The sequence below is a fragment of the Rhagoletis pomonella genome, unplaced genomic scaffold (assembly GCF_013731165.1).
Source record: "Rhagoletis pomonella isolate Grant_MI unplaced genomic scaffold, Rhpom_1.0 Rhpom_scaffold_04691, whole genome shotgun sequence".
NCBI lineage: Eukaryota > Metazoa > Arthropoda > Insecta > Diptera > Tephritidae > Rhagoletis > Rhagoletis pomonella.
Window position 1 is genome coordinate 1,274 of NW_023463240.1, and position 12,343 is coordinate 13,616.

The 12,343-nt window shown below is 33.5% G+C and overlaps 1 protein-coding gene across 1 annotated transcript; it reads right to left on the bottom strand.

Moving 5' to 3' along the window:
- Positions 1 to 671: 671 nt before the first annotated feature.
- Positions 672 to 12,007, bottom strand: LOC118754822 (estradiol 17-beta-dehydrogenase 11-like). Its single transcript, XM_036489695.1, has 3 exons — positions 11,642 to 12,007; positions 1,171 to 1,324; positions 672 to 859 (listed from the first exon to the last, which is right to left on the bottom strand). Exons 1-3 carry the CDS (start codon positions 11,780 to 11,782, stop codon positions 687 to 689), a joined length of 468 nt encoding a protein of 155 aa, XP_036345588.1. The 5' UTR covers positions 11,783 to 12,007; the 3' UTR covers positions 672 to 686.
- Between the last annotated feature and the right edge of the window lie 336 nt (positions 12,008 to 12,343).

The window sequence follows — 12,343 nt, forward strand, 5'->3', positions numbered from 1 at the left end:
TTTACAAAACTGATACTGATTTGGTCCTGCAGTTTTATAATGTTTAAAGCTTCGCATCCCCCTAACTTTGGACCTTTTGGTACCACGGTTTCCCCTCTTTGGAAACTGTATCATATTTTAGGGCATCATGAGATTTTTTCTAAATCTTGCAGTCCCAGAAATTTTTTGAGAATTTCGTTCTCCCTGTATTTGCTATAAAGGCAGGACTGAGATAAAGTCTCTGAACAAATGAAAATTCGTAATGAGTTAAATACTAAAAACGTATTGAGTGAAGATTCTGTGTTTTTCAAATGTATGAAAGAAAGGATCCACTGCGTCCCGAGCAGAGTTAACAGGCTTTGTTATTAGAACCGGTGTGCTTACTCACTGGCTTTGATGCTTTGAGAGAATGGACTGCCCTCTAGCTCAACTGATGAAAATTTGCCTTTCAGTAGAACAAGAACTTCGATCAGGCTCGTTTCTCTTACACTAATTGTAGTGGATTTCTTGTTGACATAATTTAACGAACTATTTAACGTAAAACTGTCTAGACTCTTAGTTTCACATCGTATCGTAATTTTTGAACCAGTTGGCAGTTGAAGGGTTAAAATGAAGATTAAAGGTCCTATGGGTGTGTCCTATTTAAGTTGACTTTTTCTATCAAAATGCTCCAATAAGTATAATTTAATCGTTAGGTATTAGTAGTTTTAAGATACTTTTTTTAGAGCTTTGTTACTTAAACTCTGATTACTTACGTCGCCAACTTCATTCCGCAACACTTCAGCTGCCTTGTAAACTTCCTCCTTCTTTGAAATATCGACAACATATCCTTTACAGTAGCCGCCATCAGTTTCGACGATTTCGATGGTTTCTTGTATGCCTGGAATAGCAACAAATAAACCAAAATTATATAAATTTAGAGGATTTTATGAGCTTTTCTTCAAAAGTGTCCTAACTCGAAATTCACGGTTTATTAAAAAGACGAAGAGGCAATTTTCGCTCTGATTGCTTTCAAAATATTATCACAAAATATTGCACCTGCTTTTTCTGTGAGCTTCTTAAGTACATAAGAAGTACTAAAAGTGAAAACTTTTGAAAAAATTGTGCGTTAACATCCTTTATTTATTTATTTTTAATGCTTCTTCCTTTCATGTCACAATTCCTCATAGTTTTTGTGTCTCGCATACTTACCTTCTTTATTAATATCCCAAACGATAACTTTGGTGCCCATTTTACCCAAACGTTGAGCGAGCAATCGGCCAAGTCCATTGCCCCCACCAGTTATTAAAGCAATATCTGTGTTCAATTCCTTCTCGGGGTAACCGAAGGTAATGTAGTATAAGTCCTGGAAGAAAAAGGAAAAATTATATGAATTAAGGGAATTCCAAATGAAATTTTCATAGAATAAAAAATTGAATCTAGAACTTTTTTTCTTATCTTGAATCAAACTTTTAGATCAAATCAAATATTTAGATGTTTTGCAAAACACAAACTCATCCAGAAGTGATACATTTAAAGCATCGAAGCGATTTTTTTCGGAATGAGTTTCCGTCATCCTTAATTAATTTTGGTTTGGAGACAAACCGCTTTCGGCGTTGTGCCATCTTCAGTGTAATTTTTCGGAGCTTTATGAAGTGAGATTTTCAAACAAATTTTCGATTTATGAAGCACTCTTTTTTTTCTTGAATTATGGTGTTAGTTAATACACCAAGGCATTTAGAAAGTAGGTTAAGTATCGGCGTTCTTCTCGAAATTTAATTTATAATCTTAAAACTCGAGTCAATATATTGCGCGTTTTCTTCAAAGGCCTATTAATTCAATATTTACGTTATCTTATCAAATTAAATGAATTAAATTTTTCAAATACCCGCTTCGAAACAGTAAACTTTCTTAAAAGTCTTTATCTTGATACTGGTGTTGTAATATTTAGTTTATTTTAGATATTAAATTGAATAAAATTTTTCAGACAGGTGGCAACCGCCTTCAAAAATATTTTTCGGCAGTAAACTTTCATAATCCCCTTTAGTCTGACACTCAGATTGCAATATTTAATTAATTTAATCTATTAAATTAAATTAAAATTTTCAAGCAGGTGGCAACCTTCCATGAAAATATTTTCGGCTGTAAGCCTTCTTAAACCTCTTACTTTTGACTTCCATACTGCAATATTTACTTTATCTTAACAATTTACTTAAACTGCAATATTCCAACAGGTGGCAACTCTCTAATTATAATTTTTTCTATATTTTAAGTTAGACCTCTAGCAATAGACCAGTGAAAACTGCATTCAATTTCAAGCATTAAGGTTTGAGTGGTGTTCGAACAAACATACAGACAAACAGACAAATATTCTAAAATATTTTAGATTTGACTTCTATTGCTCTAATAAAGACCCCCATATTAATTTAATGTATAGATATGTACATTCGTATTGATTTTAAAGACGTGACTTTTCCAAAAAATAGTAATAACAAAATTGGGTTGAAGTTCGTTGCTTAAGTCTTTCGTTTCGTACAAAATTTGCCAACCGCGCAAGGCACGCATTGCTGAGCACAAGTAAATTAAACGAAATATGCTAAATGTTGGAAAATTATATAAAAAAAAATTAATTGGTATCTTCTAAGCACTCAGCGGCTGCTAAAAATTAGATTCGTATACAATTCGAAGACAACTTTATGTTAAATCCACACTTATCGAGTTGCTTTACGGGCTATTGAGCACAAATGATATATTGTGTGCGACGTTTGATTTGCATAGCACAGATTTGAAGAAAAATAAAAAAGAAAAAAATGTATAAAACTAACAAAACACGCCTCATTTACATAAACCGAAGGCAGTACTTGGCGAGAGTCATACAAAGCTCTTGGAAAGCTTTTGATGAGGCAATAAACCATCGGTACACACAAAGCGCATGTGACCTTGAGCTGTGGCAAATACATGCAAGCCAAGCCACGCTAACTCCAGCCAAGCAGTTGAACTACTTTTTTTAAATATGTGTAAATTTTTTTTATTTATTTTTAGTTTTACACAATAAATCTCAAATTATGATACGCATAATTTTGTTTTTGTTTTTGTTTTTGCTTTTGATGTTTTCATGCTGATGTTTTTGCCATTATTATTGAGTTAACTATTCGTGACAAAGGCATGTCAACGTTCACTTTGTGTCAGCTTAAGCCAGTTGACTGCACACATTTACATACATACATATATATTTACGTGTATGTATGCATGTATGTAGTTATGAAGGCAGACGATTAGTCCTTATCATGTCTGCAGCTGTCAACCGGCAATGCATTTCTTTTGATGAAATATATCTGCCGTTTTTTGCGCCGTCTTTCGCTGGCCACCAGCGGCGACGTTCAGCCAGATGGAGCTTCCGCTGTCGGTCGTTACTAAAGCGTGAAGTAAGTACATACATACGTACGAAAAAACAAACAAAAAAAAAGTAGAATAAGTAATGACTAAAAAGTAGCAATGAAATCACTTGCGCTGGCTTCGCTTTACTTTTAATGGCAACTTGTAGGTTTGTAAGAAACTTAGCACAGATGCGGTAATACAAAATTGTGATTTAAAGAGTGCAGACATGCAGAAAAGCATTCGTTTCCTAAGCTACATTCAGTCATACAAAATACATTTCGAGACACTTTGTTTGCATGTCAAGTCTCGATGTCTCGGTTTTCGCTTTGTCTCGTCGCCTCGTCGCTGCGTTTAGTAGTCTTCGTTATTAATGTGAAAATAATTGTTTTACCACTTTAAATAATAATCGCGTGACGTACTCTGAATTGTAGCAGCAGCAGCAGCAGCGAGATAACTGATGAGCGACATGGGACATAATATATTTACATGCACATCGGTATTTGCACGGTGTATATGATTTGCGTTGGTATTTTCAGTGGAGCTCTGATGCCAAAATGACTAAAAAATTATCTCCGAAATAAGTCTGCTCACTAATCACAGGAAGCGACTGTTGCTACACAACAAATTTGGCAACGTTTTATTAGAGCAATTTGCAAAAAGAAAATTAACTCGGAATTCGATCTAATTATATTTTATAACTCTATAAGAAGACTTATTTACTAAAAATATGCGATGGATAATAAAAGTATTCCTTCGAAATATTTTTAATTATTTTTCTCGGCTTGGTAACCATTTTCTCAAACTTTTCGCGATTAAGTTCAGAAATGATAGTGAGGAAAAAACACACACGAGTTAGCTTGTCAATTTGAGATGAGCGGCGAGTTAAAATCGGTGTACGGAATTATCCGGTGGACGAAGTTAGCAAATATCAGAAAAGTAGCCTTTACATATGCTAATAAATATCGTGTAGGAGCGCTGTAAGCAGTTCCTGGTAAGGTGATACAGATCTGAGTACCCGAACAGACATTTGCTCGAGACGGAACCTAACCCTGGGCTCGTCAGAAGGCATCTCTATGAACTGAAAGACTGGACCTCGTACAACAACCACTGTATCCGAAACATACCGAATTAGTGTGAAGCATATGGAGATTTCCTACCACGATACCAACCACTTCTTCAAATGCCCACTCAACACAACTCAACTAACACTCCTCTTCCTCGGTTCCGACCCCGTCGAAATAGCACCTTTACTGGGATTTATTTGACTAAAACGAAATGAAACTATTTTCTCTATATATCGACACCTAAGCAGAAGATCGACCTATCTATCGTTAAGTCTTATAAGAAGGAAATCAATTACTAAGCACTAAGCCAAGCGAATAACTTTTGTGACGGTTGACCCCCCAGAATCTATGACCCTGTCGCAACTACAAGTGGATTGAGTTACGTGCGAATACCACCTCAACACAAAGCTTGATGTTTTAATCAAACTGCTGGTATGCAATTAAGCCTTGCTATCAGCGCGGTCGATATTTCAGAGAGTATTCTTCCCGTCATCCTCCTTTTTCCCAAGGCACATTAATGCTTTTCACCTTTAAAGAATGTAGAGAATTTCTTACTGTGGGTATATTATAAATCGGCTCCTTCGCAAGGAAAATTTATACCTCGGAAATAAAATTCGATCAGATGACGGAGATTTTAAAGTTTTTATAAAAATTATATAAAAGCTTTGACATACTCAAAAGCTTCGACTGTGATACACTGGCAATCAAAAGTGAGTGCATGGTGTTTTTTGTTTAATATTTGCAATCCTTTTCAAGCAAAAATTTTTTGGTTATTTTTTTATAAAAATATGGTTCATGCTTTAATCAAAACCACATAAGTCAAACTTTCAAACTTTATACAGAACTTGCAAGTTTTCAAACATAAGGGACAAAAGTGTTGTAGAATAAAATACGCAAGACCATTTGCCATCAAAATTAAAAAAAAAAACATTAACGCTATATTTTATGAATTGCACTTGTTATATGGAAAAACTAAAAATTCCGTCGGCACAAAAGTCATTACAATTGAACGCGATCTTTTAGCCGTTTACTCAACATTTTTCTAAAAATTCAGATTAAAGAGTTCAAAATTTAGACGAAAATTTTTTGAATTTTCCTAAGTTCTGCATAAAGTTTGAAAGTTTGACTTATGTGGTTATGATTGATGACCATCAACCATATTTTTATAAAAAATAACAAAAAAAATGTATCATGAGAAACATTCCAGATATTAAACAAAAAGACCAACACCTCACTTTTGATTGCCAGTGTGTCCCAGCTTAAATTTTTTCTTTAATCTATTAGGTTTTACATACAACATTTTTTTGTGAATATCTGTACTAGGGGATGTAATTTTAATAGTGTATTACACCCATTTGATTGCTCAAAAGTTTATTTGGAGAAGTCTCTTCCTTTTTAATATGTATAAAATTAATGACTAAATGTCTGAAAGTTTCCTTTCTCTGCCGCCTGAATTTTAAAACTGAACACAGTCTGAATACAAAGCAACTTTGGCTGAGAAATCATATCGAAATTTTAAATGATGAGTCATACAAAAATATTTAAAATATTTAAATATACAATTAAATTATTTTGCTAAATCGGAACTATTTACTGATCGTTTGTGGAAAACACATATTTAGTATGTGCACATTGATATGTATATAAGTATGTATGTACGTATGTAAGTACGACAGTTTCAATTATTGCAACGTCACATTTTCCTTTTTAACAATTAGCGTACGCTTTCAAACTCACACGAAAAGTGGCAATAATTTTCTTGTGATATTTGTTTTTTTTTTTTGCTCACATGCATATGTGTGCACATACATAGATGCTTTTGTAAATATATGTATGTGTGTAGTTCAATTGAGTCACGCTTTAAAGGCGCTTAAATGCGCTCAATTGAAAATGAACAGGCACGAGCCGAAACGACAGAGCAAATATTAAAATATTTACATTGACGGAGTGCAAGTCGACAAATGGCTTCAAAGTGTTCGGTTCAAATTCTATTCCTAGAATTTTTTTTAGAGGCACTTACTTAAGAGCAACCACTCAATCGGAAACTATTTGAGTAATGGGAAGAAAAATCATTGCCAAGAATCAATTTGTCATCGGAGAGGGGCGCAATTCTTCCTTTTCTCAAATTAAGTTGCAAATATGTAGAGAAGTTTCTCGGCCGAAAACTGTCTACACGGCATGCGCCAACCAATATACAAATTATTATTTTTTATTTTTTTGTGTTGTAAGACAAACTAAACTCATAAAATCGTTAGCAGGTGTCACAAAAAGTGCTTCCCTTGATTTTGTTCACTGACAAACAAACATTTGAACACAGATATTTTCATATATTTATGAACAAAGCTTAGCTACAGCATTTAATGGAAAGGCGCAAAAAGCCGAGTGTACTGTAAGTATTCGCAAAAAGGTGCTACTTGGTGGCTGAGTAAACAAACAAAGAACTCGAACAATGACTTTTGAAAATATTGAAAGTAATCAGTAGCCATATCGGGTAGGTAAACATTAACAATGGACTGTGAATTGAATAACAATGGTGAGGAGATGACAGGTTTGACGGAACCAAAGTTGAGCTTTATGAACTCAAACTGTGTGTGGGTATGTATGTATGTGTGCATGAGTGTGCATATTTGTTTACAAAAGTGACCATTACTTATGTGACTACGTGTGTGGGTTTCGAATTGAATATGCCGTATAAGCGTATATTCTTTATCAAATAGAATTAAATTCAACTGAAAATTTCCATGCAAAGTTAAACATTTTCTGGCCAAGTGGAACGCAATTCAATTTAGCTCCATTTATGGAGATCACTCGAAGCGCTTTATAAAGCAAGCCTGAGGAAATACTGAGCCTTATTCAAGTTTAGGCAAGTTGAAGCTATTCAATTGAACTCGTGGAGTACTTACTGTATATTCTGTTTACACTTTAAAAACGATGAAAATAACTGCAAATATTAGGGTCCAAACAGCTAGGCTTTTACATTTTTTCCACTTACTTTTATCGATGATTACGATTACAGTAATCGGAATGCTAAAAATTTTCTAGATTACAATTACAGTAATCGCAATCCAATGTAATCAAAATGTAATCGTAATCCTAAGTGCCCTGCTCTGGTATGTCATTGTAAAAATGTTTGTCAAAATGTTTGAATTGAATTTGTAGCTATGGCTATCGCTACTGCAATCATCGTCATTTTTATCGATTGCTATCGATGGATAATTATCTATGTATTATCGATGCCGATAATTTTATCATTATATTTAGATAGTTTTATCGTAGCTACCATCGCCTTTATTAAGCCCATTGTTGCTGCTACGGACAATTACATACAAATGTGTTGATCGATGATTCCCCTTTATCGCTGTCATAGTTGTTTCTTATTCATATTTGCGTAGCTTACAAAACTACAACAAAAAACAGCAACTAAAGAATATCTACATAATTCTATTAGCTAAATAACTTTTTAAATTTCTGTTCGTCGCGTCACCTTTCAAGTAACTCCCAAGGAATTTTCCTTGAACAATTCGCAAAGTTTGTACTCAGTAAGGAATTAGACATTGAATCAATGCAATGCTAGCGATACTGTATTTTAATTAATTCTAAATATTTGTATTGATTTCGAGTTTTCTTGATCACCTCGTGCTTGCCACAAACTGGCTTAGCACTGCACAGACATTCCTAAATATGCAAATGTGTACACAGTAAATTGTAATATTACACGATTTGAGTAGTACCGCGATATAAAATACTGAGAAATGATTATATTTATCAATTTGCAGCCAGTTTTCTGAACTCAGTAACCCTGCATATCCGTTTGCAAGCAGTTCGAAAGCAGTTACGAAAAGCTCAATTCAAGCAAAGGCAATTCTAGTTCCACCTAAATTATATTGCAGCTATACAATCGTACATATATATCAAAGCGTATTCGCGTGTCTATATACTTATACATATATCAGCAAATAATATGCCAACATACTATATTGGTATCGGTGACATAGTGTTGCGCAAAACGTTATGAGAGCGCATGCGCACGCGCGTCAATGCAAGTCATTTGTAAATATTCTAAGTCACACTGCGGGCAGCAACCATAAAAACAAAAACTAGTAGCAGCAACAGAGGTGGCAGGAGAACTGAATGTTGTGCGACTGTGGCCGCTTTAACAGCAAATTGTTGTTTGGTTTCAGTCTATTGGCATTTTCGAATTGACTTCTTTGTTGAAGTAAGCATAAGTATTTTTTTAAGATATCAATAAATACAAAGTCGAAAGCACTTAGCTGAGTGGCAATGCGCATTTTAATTGCCTTCATAAAAAATGTTAGGCGGCATACATACATACATACATTCATATCGTCGTTTAAAGTACAAATTGAAGATAGAGGCTATTGAATATAAGCCCTCGATATTAAATTCCATATGAATTCCATTCGCAGACCCACAAAGTACTCCTACGTCACTAAACACTGGCATTAACTAATTAACTTAAACAAAAGACAGAAGCGACAAACTTGCCAATTCGCTACTGATTTCTTAAATGCAACGCGCACCACCGTATGGCCATACATACAAACACACACGAAAAAGCTACTGCAGTTACACCTTTGCTTACCGCCAAAAGAGCAAGCAAACATACATACATACATACATACATACATGTTCACGTTCTCACACCTGCAACAGCGAATACACATACACAGCTTAGACGCAGTCGCAATTCACTCGGTGGTGGCGTCAGTTTGACCTTCTGCATAAAGTTACCCCGCCAGACTATTGGTATTGCAAAAAAACGGCACCGAAAAGCAGCAAAGCAACAGCAAGAAAATAAAAATAAAAGGTATTACAAAAAACAAGAGCAATACAAAAGCAACACCAATAAAAACCAAAATTAAAATCAGTAAATACTGCAGAGCGCGCGCACACTAGCCAAGTGCAACGGCTAAGGCTTCCATGGATCAGCCACTGGCAACCGCAACTGCAAAGAAAAGATTGTGGCCGCGCTGTTGATTGCACTGCTGCTCATTTACTCATTGGTTGGCCGGAGCTGGCGATTCGAAGTGCTCAATAAAGCCAATTACAACAAAATCAAAAGCAAAGTGGGTAAATGGCTTCGATTCGATTTTTAATAAGTTGAAGTAAGGTAAATGGCAAAGAGCAGTAATCAATTTATGTAGACTGCAGTGTCAGTCTTTTGCTCCTACTTCGCGCGCTCTCACTCCACATGCTCTCTTGGTATATTTTGGTATGTGTGTATGTATGTATCTCAGCAGCACTTTTTTAAAGCTTTTCGTATTGGTTGAGCGCCAGTTATGAATTAAATTCAAAGCCAAAGCAAAGGCTGTTAGAAAGCCATATACGGTAAGCAAGTTTCTTCCGTTAGTTCTATTTTTGATAGTTTAATATTTTTGGAATTTTTTTTTTGAGTCAAGGAAATTTTTTGGAGAATGGTTAGTGATATATACGTATGTGCATTTGTAATTCATTTTCATTTATTTTTAATTCGAGTATTATTTGTCGTTTTTTTCTCATCTGGGCCATTCCACTGTGACTGGTGGTACATTTGACTCCAGAATGTAATCAATTGGAAATAAAACCAACACCTTCTAAGTACAAAAAAAAAAAAAAAAATAAGGCTGACATAATTTGAAAATTTGAAAATATATAAAATTGTAACTGGTAGGACAGGTCCATGTGACTTGTTTAAAGTAATTATGTTGAAGTAAAAGTAGACAACACTTACAGCTTCTTTTTATTTCATAAATATTTTTCAACAGATTGATGCAATCTAGTCATTTAGTAAAATTAATGTTGTTTTCCTCTTTTAGATGGAATAACACTTCTTCGTCTTATTTAATTTTATGTTTTCATTGTGTTTTATTTTACTTTATGTTTATTTTTATTTTTATTATTTTTCTTTCAGTTAGTTTTTGATATTTTTGTTTAATTTAATTTATATTAATTCATTTAAAGTTAAATCGATTTAACTTAATATAAAACACTTTTTAAATTTTCATTTTTTTATTTAATTTTATTCTATTTTATTGCATTTGGTTTTATTTAATTTTTTTATTTTAATTTTATTTCTTTTTTTATAAATGTTGTTTTAATTTAGCTCAATTTTATTTGCATGGTATATTACTATATTTCATTCCATTTCATTTAATTTACTTTAATGTAATTTTTTTAATAAGATTGTTTAGTTTTTATGTAATTAAATTAATTCTAGTTTATTTTATTTTATTCTATTTAATTTAATTTAATTTAATTTAATTTAATTTTATTTTATTTAGTTTAATTTAATTTAATTTAATTTAATTTAATTTAATTTAATTTAACTTAATTTAATTTAATTTAATTTAATTTAATTTAATTTAATTGAATTTATATTAATTTAATTCAATTTAATTTAATTTAATTTAATTTAATTTAATTTAATTTTATTTTATTTTATTTTATTTAACTTAATTTAATATTTCCATTCTTTGCTCTCCCATTTGCTCAACTATCCCCAAACGCGTATAAATGGAGAGCAAATACTCCTCTCACCGAGCTAACTTAATTATCTACCCTCGCGCTCTTCCTCCTTCCATCGCTAGCTAATCAAACGCCCCGGTTGTTGTTTGCCTGCTTGCCTCGCCGTTTGGCTGCTTGGCTGTTTTAGGAGCCGGCAAAATGAAAAAGTTGAACTGGGTCAACGAGCCATTCGTGGCGAATGTTTTAAGTATTTCGCAGTATTACAGCAGCAAAAGCTACAACAACAACACAGCAAACTATTGGCAGCATCACTATTTATCAAAACAGACATAGTATTAGTTTTGGCAGTAAATTTTGTTGTTGTTATTGTTTTAACACTCGCGCGCCACCACTATGCGTGCGTGTGTTTGTTTTATTCGCTATGCGCATGAGTGTTTGTGTGTGCTATGTTGTCACGATGCCGTTCATTGGGGGTTCACGACTTGACACTTTGGCATTACTAAAGCAATAGACAACCGCCAACAACAACAACAACAACAACAACCAAACCGTAAACAGGAACAGCCATTGTTTAGCGCAAAACAAAAAGCGAAACCTCTTTGTAATGCAAAATGTGTTGTAAGAAATGCAAAAAAGTGGCGAAGCATCATTTGCCATATGCAAATCGTAATAATATTCCTACATACAAATAAACAAACATCCCAGCATGCGACGATGTATAAAATGTATTTCTCAATAATTAAATGCTTAACATGCAATTCGTTTCTTTCACTCACCGAATTGTACACTTTGTTTCGTTTATATTTTTGATTTTCATTCAAAAATGTTGCTGGCAAACAGGTTTTTTGTATTTGGGTTGCTAATTTTTTATTTGCTGCTTTGGATTTCTTAATCGTTTGCTTGGATGTAGCACACATTTTGTGAGTTCGAATGCGCCCGGAATTGTTGTTATTTTTATTGTATAGAATAAAATTGTATAGAGTTGTATGCAAAAGTGCAATAAGGAAATTATACGAAAGAGACGTCGAAGTGCTTCATGAAGTTCGTTGCTTAAGTCTTTCGTATTTGGTTCAACATTTGGATTGGCCGAGTGTAGTAAGAACTTAACCATGGTACGAATATTGCATTTGTTTGTTCTAACACACATACATGTCTAATACTGTTAAATTAACAAAATTTTTAAGTTTTTTTATTTTACTAATACATTTACTTGTGCATAAATAACGGCTAGGTGTTTGATTGAAAATATTCAAAATAAAATACACCCAAATGCTTCTAGTGCCATTTGCTGTGCTCTAAAAAACTTTGAACTGTTTAGTTGCAGTTTGAAATTTACTTGCTTTATGTTTAAGTCATTAGTTCTTGGCTAAAATTACTTGCAGCTGCTGGCATGAAAAGAAACCATGCAGAGTTGCAATTATTTGGTGCGCATAAAATGGAGAGTTCAGCAGGTCAGCGATTGATAATAATTAGCCGAG

What these genes read in the sequence shown, in the direction of transcription:
- LOC118754822 (XM_036489695.1), bottom strand. Translation starts at nt 11,782, where the DNA reads ATGTGTGCTACATCCAAGCAAACGATTAAGAAATCCAAAGCAGCAAAT. An exon ending in GAAACAAAGTGTACAATTCG is followed by an intron (nt 1,325 to 11,641) that starts GTGAGTGAAAGA and finishes TTTTTCTTCCAG; the next exon opens with GACTTATACTACATTACCTT. An exon ending in TTGGGATATTAATAAAGAAG is followed by an intron (nt 860 to 1,170) that starts GTAAGTATGCGA and finishes TTGCTATTCCAG; the next exon opens with GCATACAAGAAACCATCGAA.